Below are 26,545 nucleotides of genomic sequence, written 5' to 3' on the forward strand. Positions count from 1 at the left end.
AGATAACCCTCCTGGGTTAAATGATACTATTAATCTGAAATGTTTTTTAAAACATCGAAAATTATCTATTTCAAAAAATCTAGATAGGAATAAGTTGCTTGAGTTATTTTGTGTTTGACACTTTTTTAGTCAGTTTTACTATTGTCTTTTTAATGTTTTATGAGCAATTAAGTAATTTACCATGTGATGTATTTATCAATTACTTGTTGTATATAAGGTTGCCTTTGCATGTGATTTTTGTATTCTGATGAAGTTATTTACGAAAGCGGAGATTAAATTGACCTATACGCTATTTTGTGACTGTTGCTGTGCTTTCTCTGCCCTTTGTTTCTTTGTTTTGGTTCCTACAGTAGCTTTTTGTTTTGTGTAGTCTTAACACTGCATTTAAAAGTACAGTTCATAATTTAGTTTTGTTTCAAGATAGCCAGTACTACTTTTCTTAAGGATAAAAGTTAATATTTTCTGAAAGCATCCAAGCTGTTTCTCACATCTGAGTGTGGAATACAGACAAGAAAATAACAGTCAGCAAACAGTGCAAGTGGGAGGACAGGCTGTAATATGTGCTTTCAGATGAGTAACCTTAATTTTAGGTTAGGTAATGCCTGTGGGTGCAGCTGTTGAATTGAGGCAATTGTTTCTATCAGGAGGATAAACCAATTTTTAATGATTCACATAGCTTTGTGTGTTCTAATTTAATAGGTTATGGGGGTGTTCTGAAAATGTATTTAGCTTTAAGAGTGTTCATTAAAACAAGTCTTGTAAAATGCGATGTAGGTCCAAACAGAGAGGACAAGAAACAACTGTACTAAAGATTAACCTGCCAAACATTAGTATACGCAAGTATCACAAGCTGGAAACAAATATTCATGTGTAACACGTGGGAACAATAACTTTAGGAGCTAGCCTAGCCATAGTATTTTGGAATGTAAATGGCTTACAGGTATAGGAAAAAAAGGAAGAGTATTGAACTATATTAAGAAATGCAGAGTGCAAATAGCAATGCTGCAGGAAACACGTTTGGAAAGAAATTAACACGTGAATTTCATAAGAAACGGATGGATATTCAACAGAATATCAGGGACAAAAGAAAAGGGTAATAATTAAACTGATTGCTAGAGAGCTCCAATAGTGGTAGAAAAAGGAAAAAAGATATGATTAAAATTTCTGTAGTAAGCGGCTGACAGCAAGGGAGGAGGATTCAACTAGCATGTACATACAGTCCAACAAAACTATTACTGAGCTTAAGAAAATGTTGGCAAAAATAATCAGCTTTCAGCAAGAAATTTTACTCATAGGTGAGGAACAGAGATTGATTTGCAGCAGTGAGGCTGTATTGGGCAGACCTAGAAAGGAATATATAACAAAATAGGGTAGATCTCTGAAGAAATTTATGAAAATACTTGGTATGGAAGACGCAAATTCAATAGCAGGAAAGTGCAGTTGTGTACACCTACCATAAATGTAGATGTTCGAGTGCAATCACTGTTGCAGTCATCACACTTGAATTATCCTGCTGGGGGTAGCCCTCAGTTGGCCCAAATACCAGAGGCTTAGTACTTGGCAAAGATGGAGAACAATCAAGTTAAAATGAGATGCTGGCAGTCTCCCACCTGTTAAAAATGAGGAATTTAAGGAATAGTTAGTGGAAATTATTCAATATCAGGGAAGATAGAAATTTAAGCTATAGCTAGCAAGTAGGATTAAATGAACATGGAGTTTAAAAATAAGATATAAATAAAAAAATATGGTTAAGAAGTAATAGGAAGTCTTTAGAGAAGCTGAAAAAGGTTAAAGTACTGCAGAATAAGAGGAATCTCCCAGAACAAAAAGCACAACTGCAGAGGAGTATTTGGATAATATGCATAAATTTAGAAAGATTGCAGTTAAACAACTTTTTTTATAGCTCCACAGCACAAAAATGTTTGGGACAGTAACTTAGGCAATGGAAAGTGGAAATGGTTGTTGCCAAACTTATGTAGCCTAGAACAAAAAAAAAACCCTTTTGATCCTGTAAAAGTATTACAAAAATTTCAGAAAGTTTATGAAAATGTGTATTGTAACGTCCCCCACTCTGGGCCAGTACTCAAGAAGCTTGAATCTTCACCAGTGACACTGGAGAGGGTCGTTCTCTTGGAATACAAATGGATGCACTATTTCCAGATGCAGACCTCTTTGCACCAAGCAAAACTCATTACAGCAGTGACATCTACAGGTGTATCTACAGTTACCTCCTACTGCACCTCTAGGCATCTAATATTGCTTGTTCATATTTGCATTAATTCCAATACCATGCTACATACAAGGTATCAGAATATTTTATCTTGAAGCATACATGTTGGCAAACGACTGTATTGATATATGACCTCTGTCGATGACTATTTGTTAGAACTGTAAGGTGATAACCACTTTTTAAAGGCTGAAGCCATGCCCACTGGGATTTAAAGGTACACACTCAAAACAGCTCTCCTGGAGAGAATGAGTTAAGATCACATAGGGAACACACTCAGTCTGGGGGCAGGTTCCTTTCTCCCACCAGACCCACAATAAAAGACTCCCCACTGGCACAGCTTTAGAGTGGAGTCCTTAGCTGGGTTCCAAGCTAAGTCCTCCCACACCCTCTCTCTGAAACCAGTACTTTGCATCCCTAACTCCAAGCAGCTGACACACACAGATTTGATTTACACACACACACACATACACACACACGGAAAAGGCTGGTACAGATTCACCTGGTGTTCTCCTTTCTGCCCAGACTATAAGGTAGAGATTGCAGCCACCAGAACCCTGCCAGCTACTTTAAGGCTCTTACAAGGGTACCCAATTACACAGAGTGAAATTAATATTAATACAAATGGTAATATTGACAAAACAGCAAGGCTTTCAGGAGTGGCCAGAGTCATCACCAAATAAATATGTGCAAATACTCTCAAACCTTAACTATTTTTCTTAAAGGACCAGCCACAATGATAAGTTTAAATATATTTAACAAATAAAACAAAGTACAGTTGTATACACTTATCATAAATGTAGATGTTAGAGTGTATTCACTGTTGCAGTCATCACCTGTGGGTTGTCCCTGCTGTGGCAGCCCTCTGCCAGCCTGAATGCCAGAGTCAGCGTTATCTGCATCATCTGTCGCTTGCTGCCTGATGTCAGGTTGCCAGTGCTATAAAAGAAGGCAGCTGACGCCATTACATCAGTTTTTCTTGCCCTAACCAGTCAAAGGCCCAAGTAAATATGGTAAAGTGGTCCTGGTGACTAAAAGACACCGTTAGAAACTTATGTTGCCCTATAGAAGGAAGATACACAAGGGGGAAGGAGGTTGGGAAACCAGGACTGCAACAGTGAATACACTCAAACATCTACATTTATGTTAAGTGTACACAACTGTACTATGTTTGTGTTTCACTGTTGCAGTCATCACCTGTGGGAGAATTCCCAAAGCTGACAAGAGGGGTGGTAGGATTAATAAGAGACCTAGGAATGGGACAGCGTGCCCTAAGAACTGCAGAGGCAAACCTTGCCCTAACCTTAGAAAATAGAGGTAGGTGGTAATGATTGGTAAAGGTATGGACAGAAGTCCAGGTGGCAGCTTCCAGGATGTCCCTGGTGGAACTTCACTGAGGAATGTTGTGGAAGTGGAGGCTGCCCTAGTGTGTAATGGGTATGAATAGACTTGGGGGAGGGGTTCCCCATCTGTAGCAGAAATTGATACAGTGTGATATCCATTTGAAAATGGTTCGTTTGGAAATGGGCTTCCCCTCTGCTCCTGGGGCAAAGTTGACAAGTAGTTTGTCTGTTTTCCTTGAGGGTTTAGTATGGTCCAGAGCTAGTATCTGAGCAGTCTGTGCATGTCTTGTGAGTGCAGGATTCTTTTCCCCTTGTTTTGAGGGTTAGGAAAGAAGGTGGGTATATTATGGCCGAGTTGAGAGTTGCATTAGATACCACCTTGGGCAGAAAGGAGGGATTAGTCCTCAGGGTGACCCTGTCTGCATGGAAGATGAAGGGCTCAATGGCCATCAGTGCCTGAAGTTCTGAAACCCTTCTGGCTGAGGTGATAGCTAGGAGAAAAGCAGTCTTCCAGGAGAGGTATCTTAGTTCTGCTGAAACAGCAGGTTTGAAGGGCGGTAAAGTTAGTTTTTCCAAAACATAATTCAGGTCCCAGGCTGGAGTGGGTGGTCTTCTGGGAGGTCTGATATTAGAAGCCCCTCTGAGGAACTGTTTAATCAAAGGACAGAACAGGGCTGTTCTGTATCAAAACGAGATGAAATGGCTGTGGTGTGGATTTTAATAGAGAAGGAGAGGCCACTATTACGTAGCTCCGCTAGGTGATCCAGGATAAGAGGGATGGAAGGTTGTGAGGAACTGCTCCATCTGGATTGGCTCCAGGAGCAGTTTTTTTTCAATTTTCCTGCAAAACATTTTCTGACTGGGCCTTCTGGCTTCTGTGATGATGTCTAGGACCTATTTGCTTAACAGGGGCCCCTTGTATGCCTTTAGAGTATTTGCCATGCTGATACTTTTGAGTCTGCTAGTCTGGGTGCATCATCCCCCCACCTGAGTTAAGAGGTCTGAGATCAGGGGAAGCTGCCTGGAAGGCTGTAAGGTCAGGCTGCACAGTAAGAGGTATCAATGTTGTCTGGGCCAATTTGGAGCAATGAGGATGGACTTTGGTCTTGCCTCCCTTATTTTGATCAGTACCTTTGGAATAAGAGGCAGAGGAGGGAATGCGTACACAGAGTGTGTTCCAGGGTAAGGTCAAGGCATCCACCCTCCATGCTAGGTGGTAATACTCCCTGGTACAAATTTTTTTTCAGCTGATGGTTGAGATGCAAAGCACAGAGATCCATCTCCAGAGTTCCCCATGCCAGAGTGATTTGTAAAAAGATTTTTCTGTACAGCTGCCATTCATGGGGGTCCAGTAAGTTTCTGCTTCAGTGGTCTGCCAGGGTGTTTATCCCTAGTAGGTACTGGGCTATCAGGTGTAGCCCCATGGAAGAGGCTTGTCAACTAGCGGTTCATGGCTAGCCTACACAGAGGGTAAGATTGGGTCCTGCCCCGTTTGTTGATTTACCACATTACTGTGTGTTTTGATCAGGAGAACCTCTGGCTTGAGATGGGCTTTGAAGGATGTCAGAGCCTCTTGTACTGAAATCACTTCCTTCTGGTTGATGTGTAACGGAAGGTACTGGGCATCCCAAAGACCTTGGGTGCACATGCCTTCTAGATGAGCACCCCAAGCTATGTCTGAGGCACCAGTGGTAATGGTCTGCCAGTTGGGCACAGGGTGAAAGAAAGACTTGTTCTGGGCACAGGCTCCTGCCCACCAGAGAAACTTGGCCCTTATACAGGGTATCCTAGGGCAAGAGGTCTCTAGAGGTTTAGAGTGCTGACACCAAAGGTTCTTTAGGTACTACTGAAGTTTTCTCATGTGAAGCCTGGCCAGAGGAATTAGAAAGATGCAAGATGCCATGTACCCCAAAGCCTTGCAGGAACTTCCTCGTAGTGAGGTCACTTCTGGAAGCCAGCTGGGTGAAATAGAGGCAGGAAAGCTCTGCTTTTCTAGGGACAGGAAAGCCATTTGGGATGCTGTATCCAGTAGTGCTCCCAAGAAAATTATCTTCCTGGAGGGTGTTTGCTTTGACCTCTTCTCTTTGATAGTGTACCCTAAGGAGGTTAGAAGGGTTTTGACAGAGAAGGTCCTTGAGGAGCTTTTCTTTGCAGTCTGCCTGAATGAGGCATTCATCTAGATAAGGGTAAATTTGTATATTTTCCTGTCTGCAAAATGCTACGGCCAGGGCTAAGCATTTGAATACCCTGGGAGCAGTAGATAAGCCAAAAGGTAGCACAGAGAACTGAAAGTGTTGTGAGCCTGCTCTGAAGAAAAGGAATTTCCTGCAGGATTCCCTTATGGAGATGTGGAGGTAGGCATCTTTTAGATCTAGGGTAACTAAAGTACAGTTGTGTACACTTACACTTACCATAAATGTAGATGTTAGAGTGTATTCACTGTTGCAGTCATTACATTTGGGTAATCTGCTTGCAGGTTGCCCTCAGTCGGCCTGATTAACAAAGTCTTGGGTCCTGCGTCTGTTGCCGTCCCTTCTTCCATGACGTCAGGTTGTCAGGGGTATAAAACATGTAGCAGACGCTATTACATCAGTTTTTCTTGCCCCAGATGTCAGGTGCCCCCCTAATGGGAAGCAATTAAACATAATATGCCAACATCCCGACAGACAGATTCAGTGCAAACTTCATCCCCCTCTCACCCTGAAAAGGACCCACAATAATACCGGAAAAGTGTAGTGTCCCAGAAATCAGAGACGCACAGGTGAAAACAGCCCTTTCAAAAGCCAAAAGCACAGCGTCAATGGGGCCAGATGGTGTCCCAGGCTGCGTCTTGCACGAACTACAGGACTAACTAACCCCCCCAACTAAACACACTGTTCAACCACAGCCAATCCACAGGCTACATGCACATAGAATGGCGCACAGCAATGGTTATACCACTCAAAGGAGGGGCCACAACTGACCCTGGTAACTATCACTCCATAAGCCTGACTAAACTGGTCTGCAAGGCTATGGAACGCATCATCATGGAACTCAAAGACATTGGAAATCTCCAAACACTTCACCAGACCCAGTTCGGCTTTAAGGGCAGCTCATGCCTACTAAACCTGGCTGACTTCTTCGAGACAGTCACCAAGGCCATAGATGAGGGGAAGGTAGTTCACACAGCCAACCTTGACCTCGTCAAGGCTTTTGACACCATTCCCCAATCAGGAATTATAGAAAAACTCACCAGCCTGAACAGAAACCCCTACGTCACGAGATAGGTTGCCAACTGTCTTACAGGTAAGAATAGCAGGCTCCAGGTTAGAATCTAAACCAGTCACAAATGGTGTCCCACATGGCTCTGTCCTGGGACCCCTACTGTTCGGCATATACTTCTCAGAAGTACAGGCAAACAAAGGAGGACTATGGCTAACCATGTTCTCCGATGACTGCAAACTGGGAGCCATAACTGACTCTCCGGCTGACATGGACATTCGCCAAAAGGGCCTTACTGAGACAGACACCTGGTGTCAAAGTCATGGGCTCAAGATAAATGCCAAAAAATGCATAGTCATCCCATTTGGGAAAAACAAAACACCCATGAATTACCACATAGGTGGCAGCCCCCTTAATACAGAAGAGGTAATAAGAGATCTGGCGACCCAGGTAGATAGTAATCTCTCCTTTGACAATCATATTGCCAAAGTAGTTAGAAAATCCTTCTATGTAGCACATCTAATTACGTAAGAGTTCGCATCTAGAAATAAAGAGGTAATAGTGCCCCTCTACTCGTCACTCATTAGACCCATCATAGAGTACAATGCCAAGTTTGGGATGTACCTCACAAGACACTTCCAACAGCTGGAAAGACCACAAAAGTACCTCACCAAGAAGATTACTGGCCTCAAACATAGGTCCTTATGCAGCCCGACTGGAAAAACTCCAGGTGTACACAGTGGCATATCGCTTACTCAGAGGCGATCTCTTCCTGACTTACAAAGCCATGTCCAACTCAGAATTGAGGGACATGCTCCACCTAAAGAAATCAAAGTCACTGCGAGCCACTCGCTCTAGTGAGCTAAACCTTGCCACAACAATAAATAGAACATGCTGGTGGAATAGATTCCTGTCACGGAGACTCCCCATGCTTTGGAACAAAATTCCTAACTGCAGAGCCCCTCTCTCTAACACTCTTCAAGAGAAACCTTGACGAGTGGATGGGTAACAGAAAATACACCCCCGGGATCACTTCACTGGCTCTTCTTGACAGAGGCTCAGTTAATCAATGGGATGGCGAAAGCTGACACACTGGCTAGGCTTATAAATGCCCTCGGGCAGATAGCCTAGTACCTACCTATGAACCTATAAAAACACAAAGGAATACCTCCAACCAAAAAGGCTTTTAAGCATAGTAAAGGAAAGTAGAAGTATAGCCAAAAGAAGTTAGGGGGCTGGAGGGAGGGTTAACCAGGACTGCAACAGTGAATACACTCGAACATCTACATTCATGTTAAGTGTGCACAACTGTACTAAGTTCTTAGTGTTTCACTGTTGCAGTCATTACATTTGGGTAAATTCCCAAAGTTATGGTTGGGAGGAGGAGTTTAGATAGCATTAGGGCCAGCTATAAGGCCCTACAAGAGAAACTATTGGCAAATGATAATGCTTGGTGAAAGTATGTACAGAACTCCAGGTAGCAGCTTCTAGGATTGTTCCTGGTAGGCACGCCTCTATGAAAGGCTGTAGAAGTAGATGCAGCCCTGGTGGAGTGAGGTCTGATCCCCTGGAGGATAGGTTTTCCGTAATGCTTATAGCAGAAATGAATGCAATGGCTTACCCATTTAGAAATGGTTGGTTTTGAAATAGCCTTCCCCTCCACCCCTGCAGCAAATGCTACCAGATGATGTTTAGATTTTCTTTGAGGTTTAGTCCTGTCCAAGTAGAATCCAAGTTGTCTGTGCACATCCAAGGAATGCAGAATCCGTTCCCCTTTGTTCTGTGGATTGAGAAAGAAGGTTGGTAAATGAATGGACTGATTAAGAGCCACAGTGGATACCATCTTGGGCATGAAGGATGCACTGGTTATGAGGGACACCCTGTCCACATGAAAGATGACGAAAGGCTCCACTGCCATAAGGGCCTGTAATTCAGATGCCCTTCTAGCTGAAGTGATTGCTGAAAGGAAAGCTGTTTTCCAAGGAAGAAATTTTGGCTCCACTGCCATAAGGGCCTGTAATTCAGATGCCCTTCTAGCTGAAGTGATTGCTGAAAGGAAAGCTGTTTTCCAAGGAAGAAATTTTGGTTGGAGCTCTCCTGGGTGGTCTCAAATTTTTGGCCCCTCTGAGGTACTGCTTGAGCAGTGGATGAGAGAAGAGGGGAGGTTCTGTGTTATAATGAGCTGAAATGGCTGAGGCGTGGATTCTAATGGAGTAAAGAGACAGGCCCTTGTGAAGCATCTCAGTTAAGTATTGTAAAATCTGAGGTAAAATTGGGCACTGCTGTGCTCATCCCTTGAGAGTGGTTCCCGGCACAGAATCTTTTCCATTTTTCAGTATAAGATTTTCTAGTACTAGGCCTCCTTGCCTCTAAGACGACATGCATCACAGGTTTGCTGAGGGATGGTAAGGGAGGAATAAGTAATTAGCCAGGCTGCAAGGTTCAGTGTTGGAAGCGGAGGGTGCAGAATCTGGTTCTCCTGCTGAGACAGCAGGGAAGGAGTCTGAGGCAGGTGCCATGGAGATAACCATGGCACACTGCGCAGAAGAGGGGTACCAATGTTGGCACGGCCAGTCTGGAGCAATCAAAATTATCCTTGGTTTGTCCTGTTTGACTTTTAGTAGTACTTTGGAGAGCAGAGACAGCAGGGGGAAGGCATAGACTGATAGGTTTTTCCAGCTGAAGGACAGAGCATCCACTTTCCAGACTTGTTTGTGGGGAGTCCTTGTGCTAAATTTGTCCAACTGGTAGTTCTGTGGGAGGAAAACAAGTCTATATCTGGGCTCGCCCATTTGCTTGTCAACATGTTGAAAATCCTTGGTTCCAGTTTCCACTTGTGTGGGTCCATGAGGTTTCTGCTTAGTCCATCTGCCTGTGTATTTAATTTTCCTGGCAGGAATTGAGCTTGTAGGTGCACTTGGTAGCTCAAGGCTGTGTTCCACAATGCCATGGCTAGTCTGCAGAGGGGGTAAGAATGCGTACCCCCCCTGCTTGTTTATGTACCACAACTGTGGTGTTTGTCCATTTTTACCATTTGTTTCCTGGAAGAATGTAGTCCTTGAAGGCTGTCAGAGCATTCTGCACAGCTAACATTTCTTTTTGATTGATATGCAGGTGCATTTGATATTGGTTCCATTTGCCCTGAATGCACTTCCCTGCCAGGTGAGCCCCCCATGCAGTCTGACGCATCTGTTAGGATTTGGGCGGCAGGGGGTGGTGTGAAAGAAAGTCCCTTGTTTTGGTGGCAGGCCTCAGCCCACCAAAGGAACTCTATGCGTAGGCAAGGTATGATGGGAATCATTGTTTCTAGGCTGTGAGAATGCTGACTCCATACGCTTTTTAGATACCACTGTAGTTTCCTCATATGCTGTCTTGCATATGGAATTAGAAGAATGCAAAAGGCCATGAACCCCAAGGCTTGCAAGTATTTGTCTTGGAGATAGCAGGGTTTTTGTGGCCACTTGTTTGAAGTAGGTTGTCAAATGAATTTGCTTTTCTGGCTTGAGGTAAGCCATCTGGGAAGTTGTATTCAAGCTTGCTCCCAGGAATGTAATGCGACAGGGTACCAGTTTTGATTTCTTTTAATTTATGGTGTACCCCAGACAAGTTAGAACCCTTTTACTAACGCCAGATGATTCTAAATTATGTCCTGGCTTTCTGCCTGAATTAGACAATCGTCCAGTTATAGGTATATTTGAATACTAGTTTGCCTGCAAAATGCAATAACTGGAGCTAGGCACTTTGTGACTACCTTGGGCGCAGTAGATAAGCCAAAGGGCAGTGCAGAGAATGGATAGTGCGTGTAGCCTGCTTTGAAGCATAGGTATTTATCTTCTGCAAGATTCCCCGACTGGGATGTGCAGGTATGCTTCTTTTAAATCTAGTGTTGCCAACCAGTCTTTGCCTAGCATAGGAAGTAAATGGTGAGTCAGCATCTTGAATTTTGCAATCTTCAGAAAGGTGTTGAGAGTATACAGATCCAGGACTGGAAGTCATGATTAGTCTTTTCTGGGTACCAGGAAAAGTATGGAGTAGAAACCTTGTCCCTTTTCCTCTTCTGGTACCAGTTGAATAGCCCCCCATGCTTAAAAGAGAAAGCACTTGTTTTTGAGCCTCTGCCCACTGATTTGGGGGTAGATCTGGCCACCCACTTGGCATTCGCAATGTGTAGAATTGAAATCTGTATCCCTGGGACACTATTTAAAACCCATTTGTCCTGGGTAATGAGTTCCCAGTTCTTTTCATGAAGAGCAATCTTCCCCCCAAAATGGGCAGTCAGAAGATAAGTGCTTGGAAATTTTAAAAGGAAGTCATTGATTCAGTGTACCATAGGGAGGGGTGTCTTATTCCCAGACTTGGAAGTGGAGACCCCCCACTGCTTAGTTCTGCGAGTCCCCTGGGACTGAATCCTGGGGGTTTTGCTGTGTCTGGGTTTGGCTTGAGAAGACCTAGAAGGGGCTGGAAAGGACCATTTCTTAGAAGGCCAGTGCCTACTAAATCTTGGAGGCTGAACTTGTAAAAAATCTTTAGCAGTTTGCATATATTTAGCTTTATCTTCCATCTTAAGAACTTCTTCAGCCTTGTTGCCAAACAGGCGGTCCTGATTTAAAGGAGCATCCAGCAATTTAGCTTTAACATGATCAGGCAAAAATTGCTCCTGAAGCCAAGCATGCCTTCTAAGCACAGACCCAGTAACAGCAGACCTAAGAGGCCTCTAAGTAATCAAAACCACATTGCAAAGTGTGTATTCTAACTTGTTCAGCAGAATGCATTAAATCCTGCAAGTCTTTTTTTCCACAGTCAGGAATCATAGTTTTCTGTTTAAGCAGTCCAATAACATGTTGCGGATAGTTTAACATATGAAATTGGTTCTAATTGCCAAAGCTGCTGAAGCATAAACATTTTCCCCATCTATCCAGCACCCTGGAGTCTCTATCATAAGGGGTAGGATTTTTAGCAATAGAAGCCTGAATGCCCTTGGGCCCCTGTGAAATAGTCTCTAGATCTGCAACAGGATTTTTGAAAAGGAACTTGTGGGACTCTGGGACCCTGCAGTATCTGTCAGGTTTACTTGGAGCAGGAGGAAGGGAATCAGGGGCCAAACTGGATTCTGAGACAGCATCATCAACAATGTCTAGTACAGGAGAAATAGCCAAAAGCCTATGCTGAGGTAGGAGAAGGAAATCCCTAAGCCTCTTTTTTGAATCAGAAAATTCCTGGATTTCCCAGAGAAAATGCTCCCTTAGAGTATGCAAGGTTTCCCCAAAAGAAAAATCCTCAGGAGGGGAAGCAGACAGAATAGAGTCCTCTGCATCAGAATCCTCATAAATAGGTAAGGACAAATCCAGATCATCAAGAGAGTCAGAAAAAAACAGAATCCTGGTCAGAAGATTCATAATCAAGTTCAGCCCTAGGCCTCTTGGGGGGGGGGTAAGCTACCCCTGATTAGAGTTATTAGATCCTCAGCCATTTTTATCATTCGTTTTTTAGGCATAGAGGCCCGAGCATGTGACCTGGGCATCAGTTTTTTTTTTAGACATGGATCGAGATTTAGGCCTTAGTAATGAAGGAAGCGTTGATATAGTATGCATGTCCGTAGGCCTAAATACACCCTCAGAAGCCTGTGCCTGCACAGCAGCTCCAAACCCATCTAAGGTAGACATCTGCGGGTTCCATAGTTGAAGTATCTTGCAGCATACAGGACTCCTAATGGGTCTCAGTTGAGGCCTGCGAATCACAATAGCAGATATCAGAGACTGCAAAAGCACCTCACTGAGTACCGGAGAGCTGTCAACTGGCTTAGGAGATGCGTTGTTGGCAGTTTTGGACCTCGGCAGCCTGTCTCTGTCTTTATCTTTGGCTTTTTCGGAATCCTGGTAGTCAGATGGATAACCGACATTTCTGGATAATAAGAGAGAACAGAAATATTTTGAGGCAAAAATATACAGACGGACAGTGCGCTGAATAAATAAAGCACAAAACCGACAGGAAGGTACATCGTGGTCAGGGCCTAGGCAAGGAATACAGTACGAATGAAAATCTTGATGAGGTATTTGCTTTCCACAAGTAACGCAATTATTAACTTTTACTGACATCTGAAAGGAGCAAGAAAAAGTTTCCCCAACAGGGTATTTCGCTTTTAAAGACTTTTCTGAAAATTTCAGGAGTTGGCCGACCGGCACTTGCAAACCGCTTCTGCTTCGGGCACCGCACGGCAAGAAAGACTGATGCAATGGCGACAGCTGCATGTTTTATACCCCTGACGACCTGACGTCATGGAAGGGACAGCAACCGACGCAGGACCCAAGGCTTTGTTAAATCAGGCCAACTGAGGGCAACCTGCAAGCAGATTACCCAAATGTAATGACTGCAACAGTAAAACACGAAGAACATCCAGGCTTTTTTTTTTTTTTTTTTTTTTAAAATCAGCATAGGCAGCAGCTGCTGCAAAGTTAACATTTTGAACTTGGGGACCACCAGTAAGGTGTTCAGAATGGATAGATACAGGATGGGGTGCCAAAGTGCCCTCTTTTTTTGGGAGCAAGGAATAGTCTGAAATAAAAGCCTTTGCCTATTTGATCTGAGGGGACAGGTTCTACTGCCCCTTGGGATATGAGAGTTTGGACTTGTTTCAATGCATCTGCCCACTGATTTGGAGGCAAGTCTGGGTATCCTCTTGGAATTGGGAGTTTGTTAAAGGAGAATTTGTATCCCTGAAAAACTATCTTTAAGGTCCATTGGTCCTTTGTTACAGAAAGCCAATTTTCTTTCCAGAGGGAGTGCCTTCCTCCTAGCTTTTGGTGAGTGAAAAGAGGGAAGAGGGGGAAGGGGAGTCAGTTTTTTCCTTAGACCGATTGCTGGCTGACAGACGCCATTTTGGAATGCGAAGACTGAAGACGAAAACACCTGGCTACCATAAGAGCTCTACGACGAATGGTTGTCACATTAAAGAGGGCACAGAACCGGCAAAGGGGGACATCATGGTCTGGGCCTTAAGTGGCGCAGTATGAATGGAAGTCAGTGTGGTATTTTCTCTCCACATGTGAGACAAATGTTAACTTTTTCAGATATCGGTTAGTGCAAGAAAAAATTATCCCCAATGGGGTACGTAGCTTTAGATGGTTTCAGCTGTAATTCCAACTCTGGTAGCGACCGACCAGCACACTTGCAAAGTGCTTCTGATACAGGCTTCACGGCAAGAAGGTCTTGTGTAATGACATCGGCTGCCTTCCTTTATATCAGACTACCTGATATCAGGCAGCAAGCAACAGGAGCAGATGCAGAGCAGACTGGTATTTGGGCAGGCTGAGGGCTACCACAGCAGGGATAACCCACAGGTGATGACTGCAACAGTGAAACACGATCATTATTAAAATACTAAATATCTACTTACAGTAAACACCAGAATCTCACTCACAGGAAATACTAAAAATAACACTGATGGAAAGTTTTACACAGAGGAAAACAATATTTAGCTAGTGGCACTCTTTTAGACTTGACCAAGTACTGTTCCTACTTACTGAATAGAACAAGGCAAGATGGGGGAGTGGTGCTTGATCTGAGGTCCAAGACAGAATACAGAATCCTGCTGAGACTTCAGTCTCCTGTAATATTAAAACATTTCTGTACAGAATGACATTGTATACATCTGGTCATCTGACCCTTTCCCACGCCGTTCCCCATCACTTGAAGCTGCCACAGTTTTAACACCTATATGTTACCATACACACAGATCAAAGGAAGTTACTAGGCTATTAGTCCCTGAGGTCCTTACAAGTTTAGCCAAAAATTTAGCTCATGTTCCAACAAGTAAGCACATGATGTCCCTTATCCAGCAGGGACATGGGTATAATCCCAGGGAAAGGCACTAGTACTCGGGACTTGAACCCAGGACCTACTACACTAGGCCATGACTCAACCTATTTAGCTTTGCTCAGATTAGCTACAGATGCTGGAAGTCATAAAACCATTTAATTTTTCCTACAGGATTTACCTGCTATTTTCTAGCACAGACTGCATCTTTGGCTTCAATCAAAACTGTGGGATAACGTCTTTATGGCTTAGCCCATAAAAGTAATTTAATTTCAAGAAAAGTTTGCAAAGTCAGGCGGATTATCAAACGCTACTTCCAGTATCGGCTGTTACAATGTAGACATTTAAATAGTTTCAATAATGCATATACATTTCTCTTCCTTTCAGCAGGGCACACTGTTAATGCATTTTAACACAAACCTCAAATACATTTTCAGCACAAGCATCTGCACAAATCAGTTTGACATACAAATGACATTTACAAAATTCCAGCTAGATGTGCTGGCATAAGTGACAAACCCACTGCCCTATTTTTAATGTCATGGCTGGCAGTACCTCCTATCATCATATGTATAAGGCACAGAAATGTGCAAATCAAAGAGCAGAAATGGAAATATTTATGAAATACTTGCATATTAACAGTTAAGACAGTTAAGATAGGATTAGGTGACATATAATCAATTTGCAGGAAAGTCTATAGGAACGGATCATATTACTGTGGAAGTTTGATTTGATTTAACAATATCTTAAAAGGAGGGGAAGCAAAAATATCTTAGAAAAAAGCTGATGACTAACACCTAAATATGGTAATGACCCAGACCCAGCTTCATATAGACCTAGTTGAATTTTAAACCATGCTTATAAAGTGCTTATGTCTATACTAGCTAAATGAATGGCAAAGATGTTGTCAAAATTAAATTGAGAGATATGGATCAATGTGTTTCTGTGGAGTGGAGGCAAACATTCAAAATTAACTAATCAATGATAATCCAGTGGGAACCAGAAAGCAAGACAATCCCACTGTTGTTGGCAGGTTCTGCTGCACAGAACGCTGGGATTTTATGAGTAGAGCAACTGTAGTACTTGCATTTCCTGACATAAGGTTAATTAAGAGGTTATAGCAGGGATCAGAGGGCAAGAACTAAAATGGGAGGGTTCCTCTCTGACAAGATGCGTCTGAACATAACCACCAGGCAGGGGAATCCGCTTTCCGCTTTATTTGCTTTATATTTACAGTCACTGGCAAATAAAATAAGGCAATCAGAAATTAAAGGATATAACTGGTATGGTAATCATGTAAAGTTGGCTTTATTTGTAGATATTTTGTACCTAATGGGTTATGCAATTAATGAAGATAAAACAAAGGCTAAAATTTTATACTCGCACATGAATTGGATAGTCAATACCCATATGTATGATGACATAAAACAAAACAAAGTATATAGGAGTGTGGATTAAAAAGGATTCTGTAAGGGCAATTAAGGACGTGGGAGGACACAAAACAGATGCAACAAAAGTTTTGTTGTAATATGGATACCAAGACGCTCTTTTCTTTTTCTTAACTGTGGTGACCCCTAATGGGAGAAGCTGAATTATCTGTTTCCATTTCTTCCTGTTCTCTACATCTTGCTCTGTCACACCAATCACTGGCATGTCCCCTCTCACCACATCCATAAACCTTATCTTAGGCATTCCTCTTACCATCAGCTCCATCCTTGACATTCTTCTCCCAATTTACCTTGCATCCCTTCTCAGCACGTGTCCAAATGAAAGCAATCTCCTCACCCTGGGTTTATATCTCCAAACTGTCCAACCTGAGCTGGCCCTCTAATATACTCCTTTCGAATCCTGTCAATCTTCTTCACACCCAATGTAAATCTTGACATATTTAACTCTGCCACCTCAGCCTCAGACTCCTGTCTTTTCATCAGTGCCATCATTTCAAACCTATATAACATAGCTAGTCTCACCAACATCTTTTAGACCTTCCCTTTCATTCTTACTGGTACCAGTCTGTCACAAATCAGTCCTGACACTCTTCTTAACCCACCCCACCCTTGCCTGCACTATTTTCACCTCTCTTTCACACACACCATTACTCTGAACTGTTGATACCAAGTATTTAAACTCATCCACCTTCAACTCTACTCCCTGCATCCTCACCATTCTTCTTATCCTCCCGCTCATTCACATACATTGTCTTAACCCTGCTGACCTTCATTCCTCTCCAGGGTCTCCTCAACCTATTCCCTACTCTCACAAGACACAATGTCATCTGTAAACATCGTAGTCCATGGAGACTCCTGTCTGATCTCATAGGTTTGTGGTAGACTATTGGCCCTAGGGCCTATACAAGCCTAAACAAACAGTACCCTAGCTTTTGCCACCCAAAAAAATTATTTTCCTGTGCCCCTGTCAAGCAGAGCCACAGAAGTGATTCCCGGGGTGAATTTCCCATCTTCCATCCAAACATCAAGATTTTTCTTGAAGAGTGCTAATGAGGAGCTTTGTTTGATATAGTTTGTTCCAGAGTATGGGAAGTGTGAGATAGGAATCTATCCCTCCAGCATGTTCTGTTTATTGTGGTGACAAGGTTTAGGTCCCTAGAGTATGCAGCTCGGAGGGATTGGGATTTTTTTATGTGGAGCATGTCCAACAGCTCTGGGTTTGATATAGCTTTGTATGTTAGGCAGAGATCACCTCTGAGTAAGTGATATGCGACAGAGTAAAGCTGGAGTTTGAAAGTCTGCGTAGGGCATCTGTTTGAGGCTGGTAATCCTCTGTGAGGTATTTCTGCGGCCTTTCCAGTTGTTGTAGATGTCTTGTGAGGTACATACCAAAAAGGGTGTTGTAATGGGTCTAATGAGTGATGAGTAGAGGGGAACAATGACCTCTTTTTTCCTGGATGAGAAAACTTTTGTGATGGTGTGCCACATAGGATTTCCTGACTAATGTGGTGATGTGATTATCAAAGGAGAGACTAGTGTCCACCTGTGTCCCAAGATCTCTTATCACACTTTTAGTATTAAGTAGACTACTGCCTATGTGGTAGTTCATGGGTACAGTTTTTTACCAAAAGGGATGACAATGCACTTTTTGGCATTGAGCTTGAGGCCATGGCTTTGACGCCAGGCATCTGTCGCAGTGAAGCCCTTTTGCAGGATGTCCACATAGTTAGGAGTTTTGATTATGGCTCCTAGTTTGCAGTCATCTGCTAACTTTGTTAGCCAAAGACTTCTGTGTTAGCCTGTACTTCAGAGAAGTAGATACCAAACAGGAGAGGACCTAGGACTGAACCCTGTGGTACTCCACTTGTCACTGGTCTGACGTTGGATTTAGAGTCTGCTACTTTCACAGTGTGGGTTCTGTCAGTGAGCCAGCTGGCAACCCATCTTGTGACATAGGGATTTATACCTAGTTTAGTGAGCTTGTCTGTAATTCCAGAGTGGGGGATGGTGTCGAAAGCCTTGGCGAGATCTAGATAGGCAATGAACAACCTCACCCTCATCTACGGCTTTGGTGACTGCTTCAAATTAGTCCATCAGATTTAGGAAACATGATCTGCCTTTTACAAACCCGAACTGGGTAGGGTCCAGAGTTTGGAGATTACCAATGTCATTGTTTATAAGTTAAATCATGATACGTTCCATAGCCTTGCAACTTGCTCATCACCACAGCAAATAAGAAAGGGCTCACAGCTTAACCTTGATGTAATCCCACCTCCACCTTGAACACATCTGTCGCTCCTACTGCAGACCTCACCAGTCACACTGCCCTCATACATATCCTGCATCACACTTGCATACTGCTCTGCCACTCCCTACTTCCTCATACAATACCACAACTCCACTCTATGTACCCTCTCATATGCTTTCTCTAAGTCTACAAAGACACAACGCAACTCCTTCTGACCCTCTCTATACTTCACCATCTACACCCTCAGAGCAAACATCACATACTAAGATGCAAACAGTCAATGTTTTTTCTCCCTTTAGTTTTATGTATGGGTCAGGCATAGCTTTAACAACCAAAAAAGTTATAGATAAAGTGATTTGCTAATGTTTCTATATACGTTGAGCACTCGAATCAAGTGCTGCAGTGTATTTTCCAACATGCCTTTCCTTTTTTTTTTTAAACAAAAAGCTTTGTAAACTTTTTATTAAAACATGGACCAAAAAATGACCTTTATCAGTTGTGACATAATAGTGAACATGAGCTACACCATGGACTTCAAATGGTCACCTATGCACATGCATCACAGTTCGCCCACTGAAGTTTACTGAAGCAACAGATGCTTTGCTTATATCACCGAGGTTAAACTCCCAGACTTTCTTCATTGACAGAGCAAGGAAAAATGCAAAGTTTATAGTGAATTGTATATATGAAGACAATGATCAAAACATGTCCTCATGGGAGTTTATGCACTGCATGCTTTAGTGCAAAAATAGATTTAAAAATGTTGGCTAATCACTTCAATAAAGAGTTGAAGGAAGTTATCTGGGAAGGGAAGGGGGCAAGACACAAGTGGCATATGCTGATCTTTCCAACAGAACAAGATGGTTTATGATTACCTGATTTGAAGCAGTATTTTATAACTATGTAATTAAGGCTCATACACAACAAAAGCAGAAAAATATAATTCTAAGTGGAAAGGAATGATAAAATGGTGGAGGGATTCAAGAAATAAGGAGAGTGAGGGATTTTGGATGCAGACCCATAAGGAGAACAGCCACACAGAATACTACATTCAGAAAGTAGCAGAAAGTATTGTAAGAACTAGGTCAACATTGGAATGGAGAAGAGAGACCCCCCCCCCCCGGGGTGGGGGTGACTGCAATTAGAGGTACAGAGACTAGGCAAAGAGGAGCTGGAATTTACTGGAGAAAATTGGCAAAGGAACAAGTATTGGTAGTGCATACCTAGAGAGGGAAAGGCAACAGAATGGGATGTGATCAAGCAGGCATTTGGACTGCAGGCTGGAGACTGCCTTCCCCATCAGGATTGACAGACTGCAGGCTGGAGACTGCCTTCCCCATCAGGATTGACAGACTGCAGGCAAAGAGAAAGGGATAAGGGAATCTTAAGTTAAAGACCTGCTCTAGTACAGTTTTCAGTTTAATCTAGAACAGAAGCTATTAAAAAAGGGATAATTGGGTAGGGCATACAAAATACTGCACAATAACTATTACAATCAATAGAAGAGGTTAGAAAAGATTAGGAAAAGATGGGATAAGCAATATACGAGGGAACAATAGGACGACATATGTATGGCTCACAAGTATGCAACAATAGGACGACATATGTATGGCTCACAAGTATGCAACAACAGGACGACATATGTATGGCTCACAAGTATGCAACAATAGGACGACATGTGTATGGCTCACAAGTATGCAACAATAGGACGACATATGCATGGCTCAAGTATGCAACAATAGGACGACCTATGCATGGCTCACAAGTATGCAACAATAGGACGACATATGCATGGCTCACAAGTACGCAACAATAGGACGACATATGTATGGCTCACAAGTATGCAACAATAGGACGACATATGTATGGCTCACAAATATGCAACAATAGGACGACATATGTATGGCTCACAAGTATGCAACAAAATCTAGAAAATTTAGATTTTTGGCTTGGAAATGTTGGCATAGGTATTTATATACCCCAAAATACTCCAAAGAATTTTTTCATCAGGTAGATGGCAAATGCTGAATGTGTGATGGAGAAGAGGTAACTGGAAACATATGTTTTTGGGAGTGGAATGAGCTGTCAGATTTAAAACAAAAAGCCCTAAAACATTTCCTACAGAGTATGCTGTCAGAAATACTGGATGAACAAATGGGTGTAACTAAGGAAATTATTTTTTGAGCTAGGACACAGGATCTGAATTACCTAGACATAGTAAGGCCTTGTTAAGTTTAATTCTTGTGGCTGCCAAAAAAGTAATTACTAGAAAAAGGAAATTAAAGTCTAAACCAACTGTATTTCAGGTACTAAAGATAGTAACAGAGATAAACATTGGAAGTGAGATCTTTAGTAAAGGGAAGGAGCAAATTACACAATCAAATGAAAATTGTGGGAACAATAGATGGAAGATTATGTTCTGAAGGAGGGGGTGACTGTTTAACAGAAGGCAGAAATTGAGCAATTGATGAAATGTTGGACTGAGGATAATTCTAAAAATGAACATATAAATGTTGCAATATTAGTTGCTTACTAAAATTAAGGAGTCTAAATAGGTAATAGGTAATAACAATAAAAACAACAATGAAATAAATATAAATACAGTTACCCTTTAGACTTCTATTTTAATTGTTTAACATATTACTACTGTTATTAAAGTTCTTTCTTGTATGCAAACGATCATACAATATATTTACTTATACATTTTTTATGTTTTTTCTAGTTTTCATTTGTACTTGTATTATTATTACTTAAAACTAGACCTTGTACTAATTGATTATCTATCAGGTTTCCTCAATGAGTAAATTATATATTTCACATATTGTATATTTATATTTTTTTACTTGAGAAACATGATAAAATAAATAGAATATAAAATATACACGTATATATATGGAATATATAGTTCATATTTCCATATATATTTTCATATGACATCTTTGTATACATGTAGAACATAAATTCAACTTTTTAATATTTTATTTGTTCACACATACTTTACAATAATAATTATTTGACATATTTATATACACATACATATAGATATTTTCTTTACAAATAGCTGACTTGTTGTTTATGTTTTTCTACTTCGAGATTAGTAAGAAATGTTTATTATTTTTATTCATACTACACATTTTGCATACATGTATTATAGTATTTCATACTTCTTTAACATTGGTTTCTATATACTTCTAGGCTGGATATATATTTTAACATACACAACAATCATTCCGCCTTTTTCCTTTTTTAGACTTGTATAAAATAATATAAAACAAGTTTGTGGAATGATAAATTTAATTATGTGTTTTTATAACTTTATACGTTTATATACATCTATATACATTTCGTTTTTAACAGTATATATTTATACAGACACAAGATTTACATTTATTCTATGGCTGCTTTAAGTTGTGGATGTAAGCCTCAGCAATTTTTACTATACTGTTGTTTTAAATTGCTAATTGGAAACTAATGACAGTGACGTGAGTGTATATATAAACAGTTAATTTAATTAAGTTTTAACGTCTGAAGAAGTTGCTCAAATTTTGAGCGACGAAAAGCGCTTTACGTTTACTTCAATAAACTGCTTGTGTTTTTAGTCTTCTGTGACACGTTGGATTTTTCTTTATGAACTTAGTTTGTTACCAGTATCCAGTTTGTCTCCTGAACATATAAATGTAAACAGGTTAGCACCATTTTATATTATACCATGACCCCCCCCCCAAAACGTGCACGCTGATTGGCCAGCGTGCACATTGTAAATAGAGTTATACTAATGGAAAAAGGTCCGGTCGCCCGGACTTTTTTCCGTTAGTATAACTCTATTTTTAAAACACTGTCTCGCTATGTTAAATGGGTTTAACATAGCGAGACAGCTTTAAAATAAGCAACGGAGATCTCCGTTGCTTATTTTAAAGCTGTCTCGCTATGCTAAACCCATTTAACATAGCGAGACAGGTTTTAAAAAAAAAGCAACGGAGAAAGCAAGATCTCCATTGCTTTTTTTACTGTTTCGCTATGTTAAATGGGTTTAACATAGTGAGACAGTTTTAAAATAAGCAAAGGACATCTCCGTTGCTTATTTTAAAACTGTCTCGCTATGTTAAACCCATTTAACATAGCGAAAACAGTAAAAAAAAAAAAAAAAGCAACGGAGATCTTGCTTTCTCCGTTGCTTTTGCCCACAGCTCTGATGTACTGCGCAGGCGTGCAGTACATCAGAACTGCCGCGGATGCCAGACATTTGCGGAAGAGCAGTAAACAGGCATTATACTATGCCGTTATTTAAGAAAAGTAATAGTTTCTTTTCTTAAATAATGTCATTGTATAATAGCAATAACCCACTTTTGGGTGTGGGTAATGCAGTATTTACCCACGGGTGGCTTTGTTTGGTCCCTCGGGCTTCGCCCTCTGGACCAAACCACGCCAACCGTGGGTAAATCCAGCATTACCCACACCCAGGTGTGGGTTATTGCTATATTAATGTATGTTTGCCCAGGTCTTTAATAAGTTAAAAAGGTGTTAAAAAGAAAAACTTGTACAGTGACATACTGCAAACTAATGGAGGCCTCATCTTCCACATGTCCACAGCCTACTAAACTTATAAACAGCATCACTTTAGGACATGTTTTTTCAGTTGGCAGAGGAGAATGCATTTGGATTTGCAAAGACTTAGACTGCTGGGGGGGGGGCAAGTCTAAACATTCTGCATCTGAATTCACTTTTAAACTGTCCAGACAGTGTACAGACCCAATGATCCCTATACCTATGACAAAGTTACTTTTAACATTTGGAAATGAAATAAATGCAAAAACTGTATCAGGAACATCCTTGCACTGAACTTCTCAAGTTAAACTTCTAATTAATTCAATTGTGGCCTTTTGATTGTAAAACTCATGCTGCATACCCTGCTACTACCCTACACACACAGTGCCAAGTGCCATCTGAAATGCAAAATGACCTACTTAAAAAGGTAACAAATAAATCTCATCTCAGACTTTCAAAAATTACAGTGTTGCCCCTTATCCACTGGTGGATAAGTCTTACAATAGAATATTAACTTCTGTAGCCAACAGAGGTGTGTTAATTTACAGTGCACTTGTGAGGCATGCCATTCTCATTATTAATCCAAAGTTTATAGAAACCAAGCATCTCAATAACCAATCCAATAATAATCCAATAAATGAGAACTTAGATCCACTAACAAGGCACTAATCGCAATCTCCAAAAGCCATTACAGCTCTGATGACTCCCTGTATTCTAGCAACATTGCCAAGACTTGAAACTTCCTACCATTACAAATCAGGTTACAACCTAACAAAACCCTCTTCAAAAAACAGCTTATTTCACACTTAAACTCTTGGACATGCAACTGTCTAGCAGCTGGCTGACCAATTCTAACTCTTTTCCCCTACCCACTATCCAACCCTCTCTTTAAAACTCCCAAGACATTTACATGAGCCATTGTAGTTTACACATTCACTTATAAAAAGTATAGCAGATAGTAACATGATTGCATAAGATCTTTACATAAACATAGAGGTTTAGGCATACAATTAAAAGCATAGCGGGTAGTAACATATGGCTGTTCATACAGTGTGTTTAGTAGAGATAATCTTTAAGATGTATGAAAGATAAGACCAGGAAGGAAAACTAAAAAAATAATATAGACAAGTTCATATGAGGTGCATTGACATTTTAAGGGAAAGCTTTTTAACTTAGTCTATGGGAGAGTTAGTGGGTATACATAGACAGTGGGGAGTAGGTGGCAGTGAGTTGGTAAGTAACGTGTGATAATATATGGTGCATCTGTGGGAGTTTTAAAGAGGTTGGATAGTGGGTAGGGGAAAGGTGTTAGAATATGTCAGCCAGGTGCTAGGCGTTACATAGCGTGCATATATATGGTGCTACTTGTAACTGCCTAGCACCTGGCTGACATATTCTAACACCTTTCCCCTACCCACTATCCAACCTCTTTAAAACTCCCACAGATGCACCATATATTATCACACGTTACTTACCAACTCACTGCCACCTACTCCCCACTGTCTATGTATACCCACTAACTCTCCCATAGACTAAGTTAAAAAGCTTTCCCTTAAAATGTCAATGCACCTCATATGAACTTGTCTATATTATTTTTTTAGTTTTCCTTCCTGGTCTTATCTTTCATACATCTTAAAGATTATCTCTACTAAACACACTGTATGAACAGCCATATGTTACTACCCGCTATACTTTTAATTGTATGCCTAAACCTCTATGTTTATGTAAAGATCTTATGCAATCATGTTACTATCTGCTATACTTTTTATAAGTGAATGTGTAAACTACAATGGCTCATGTAAATGTCTTGTGTATAGTATGGTAACAATTGTTCTGGAGTTTTTCTCCCAAAGTCTCTGTTGAAAACTGACAGCTCTGTCCAGTTGGACCTTACCGGTAAACAAATGTACAAAATAAATCTCGGTTCTCAAATGCACAACTCAGCTAGCCACCTCTGGTACCCCAACATACCCATCCTAAATCATCCTTCCTTCCATTCAACAGACCTTATTCTTGCCTCCTTACTACAAGTGCCAACTCATTTGCCCTTTGACTAAGGTGAAAGCCCTGTAGACCACTTTTACTTTAATCAGGATGAGGGTCAGACTCACTCATTTCTCTTTACTACAAATGCCACTTCCTTTATCCCTGGGATCATAGTTGCAACCCTATGGCCCACTTGTACTGTAATCAGTATGACAGCCAATAGGTCTATTCAGTTTCCCACTGGAGATTTTGTTAAGGCATCAGTAATGGACACATTTTTGTGAGGTCATTCTTTAAATCCCACCCCAAGGGGTGGGTTCAGGATCTCCCTTATCTACTGCTGCTGGACAGAGGTACCATGAATGCATCTGCAGGCATTTAAACAAGTCCTTGCAGCATGTACCCACACTAATCCAATAAGTGCTCCTGACATTCACACTCCCACAGGTACCGGCAAAGCAGTAAGTTGTTTCACTCCCGGCAAGATGAACAACCTGGCAACAGACACTCACTGCTAACCTTTTGGCCCCCAGTTGTTTTAGCACTGCAGATGTTAACTGAACTCTGGCTCTCTGGTTTTATGTCAGAAGTTTGTCCCTCGATCATGTTACAGGTCTGGAGTAAAGCTAGCTCACGTAACCAGAACAATCTAAAGAGCATCTTTGGGGTTTAGTTTGTCCTAAGGCTGCCATAACATACAGACTACCTACAAACTGCTTCACAAGGGCTAACTAGTTGTAGACCCAGAGAATCTTGTAAATTTTAGAAGCATCCTGTTCCAGTATTTATGTCTGCAGTTAGCCATTACAACTGAGAAGAGGAGTTGTCCACTTTATGGAAATGTAAATAATTACTTGAAGTTTATAAAATTATTTAATTACGGTTAATGATCACTTAAAATGTGAGGTTTCCCATACGAGATGAGAATTATGGGCAGTTTCATTCATGCCACAGCTGAAACATTAGCCTTGTGTAACACTGGCTATGAACAGAGTGCAATACAGATTCCCAAGTAAATCTGTTTTTCTATTAAAATTCATGTCTACTCCAACCTCAGAACCTGAAGCTAGTGTTTAACTTGCACATTTGCCAATGTTATTACTTCCATATATAACCATAACACATGCACTTGTAATAATCAGCTTTGGAAACTAACTTACTTGCTCCAGGGACAATCACAAGATACAAGCCATCTAAGGTTGCCACCACAGCCTCATTGTACAGGTTCTTCCATGGAATCTTTAACGAAAGTTTATCTAATGATTAATAAAAGAGGAGAGTGTTAAACAACATTTGAGAAGATCTCAGAAGACACTGTTACACTCAACTTTCAATAACTTTTGAAAATATGAAAAAATCAAGTGTACAACACTGGAGAATCACTTCCGGCATCTGAAGCAAATGAACAGGCAGACACCTCAACAAATCTCAATTCTAAAACTACTGAAGTTGCAATGATACATTTCCAGATGTTACTTCACAAAGTTATATAATTCAATTAGTTCCTGCAACAGTCATCCAAGTGTATAAGTGCCTTACAGAATTCTGCAGTGCAAATACAGAGGGACCAGTTCAATAAGTCTGATCTGTAAAGCCATGGAGCGCATTATGGATCTCAAGCAAGGACATAGGCAATCTCCAAGCACATGACCCCACCCAGTTCCGATTATTCAAGGGCAGATCTTGCCTGTTGAACCTAGTTGACTTCATTGAGACTGCCACCAAGGCCCTGGAT

The 26,545-nt window shown here is 41.2% G+C and overlaps 1 protein-coding gene across 1 annotated transcript in view; it reads right to left on the minus strand.

Moving 5' to 3' along the window:
- VPS13C (vacuolar protein sorting 13 homolog C) overlaps positions 1-26,545 on the minus strand; it is a 6,956,796-nt gene that overhangs the window by 6,423,968 nt on the left and 506,283 nt on the right. The window contains exon 4 of the mRNA XM_044076309.1: positions 25,971-26,066. Within this exon, the coding sequence (XP_043932244.1) occupies positions 25,971-26,066 (96 nt within the window). The remainder of the gene's footprint in view (positions 1-25,970; positions 26,067-26,545) is intronic.

Source organism: Protopterus annectens, chromosome 7.part0 (genome assembly GCF_019279795.1).
Source record: "Protopterus annectens isolate FY-2018-M chromosome 7.part0, PAN1.0, whole genome shotgun sequence".
Lineage (NCBI taxonomy): Eukaryota > Metazoa > Chordata > Ceratodontiformes > Protopteridae > Protopterus > Protopterus annectens.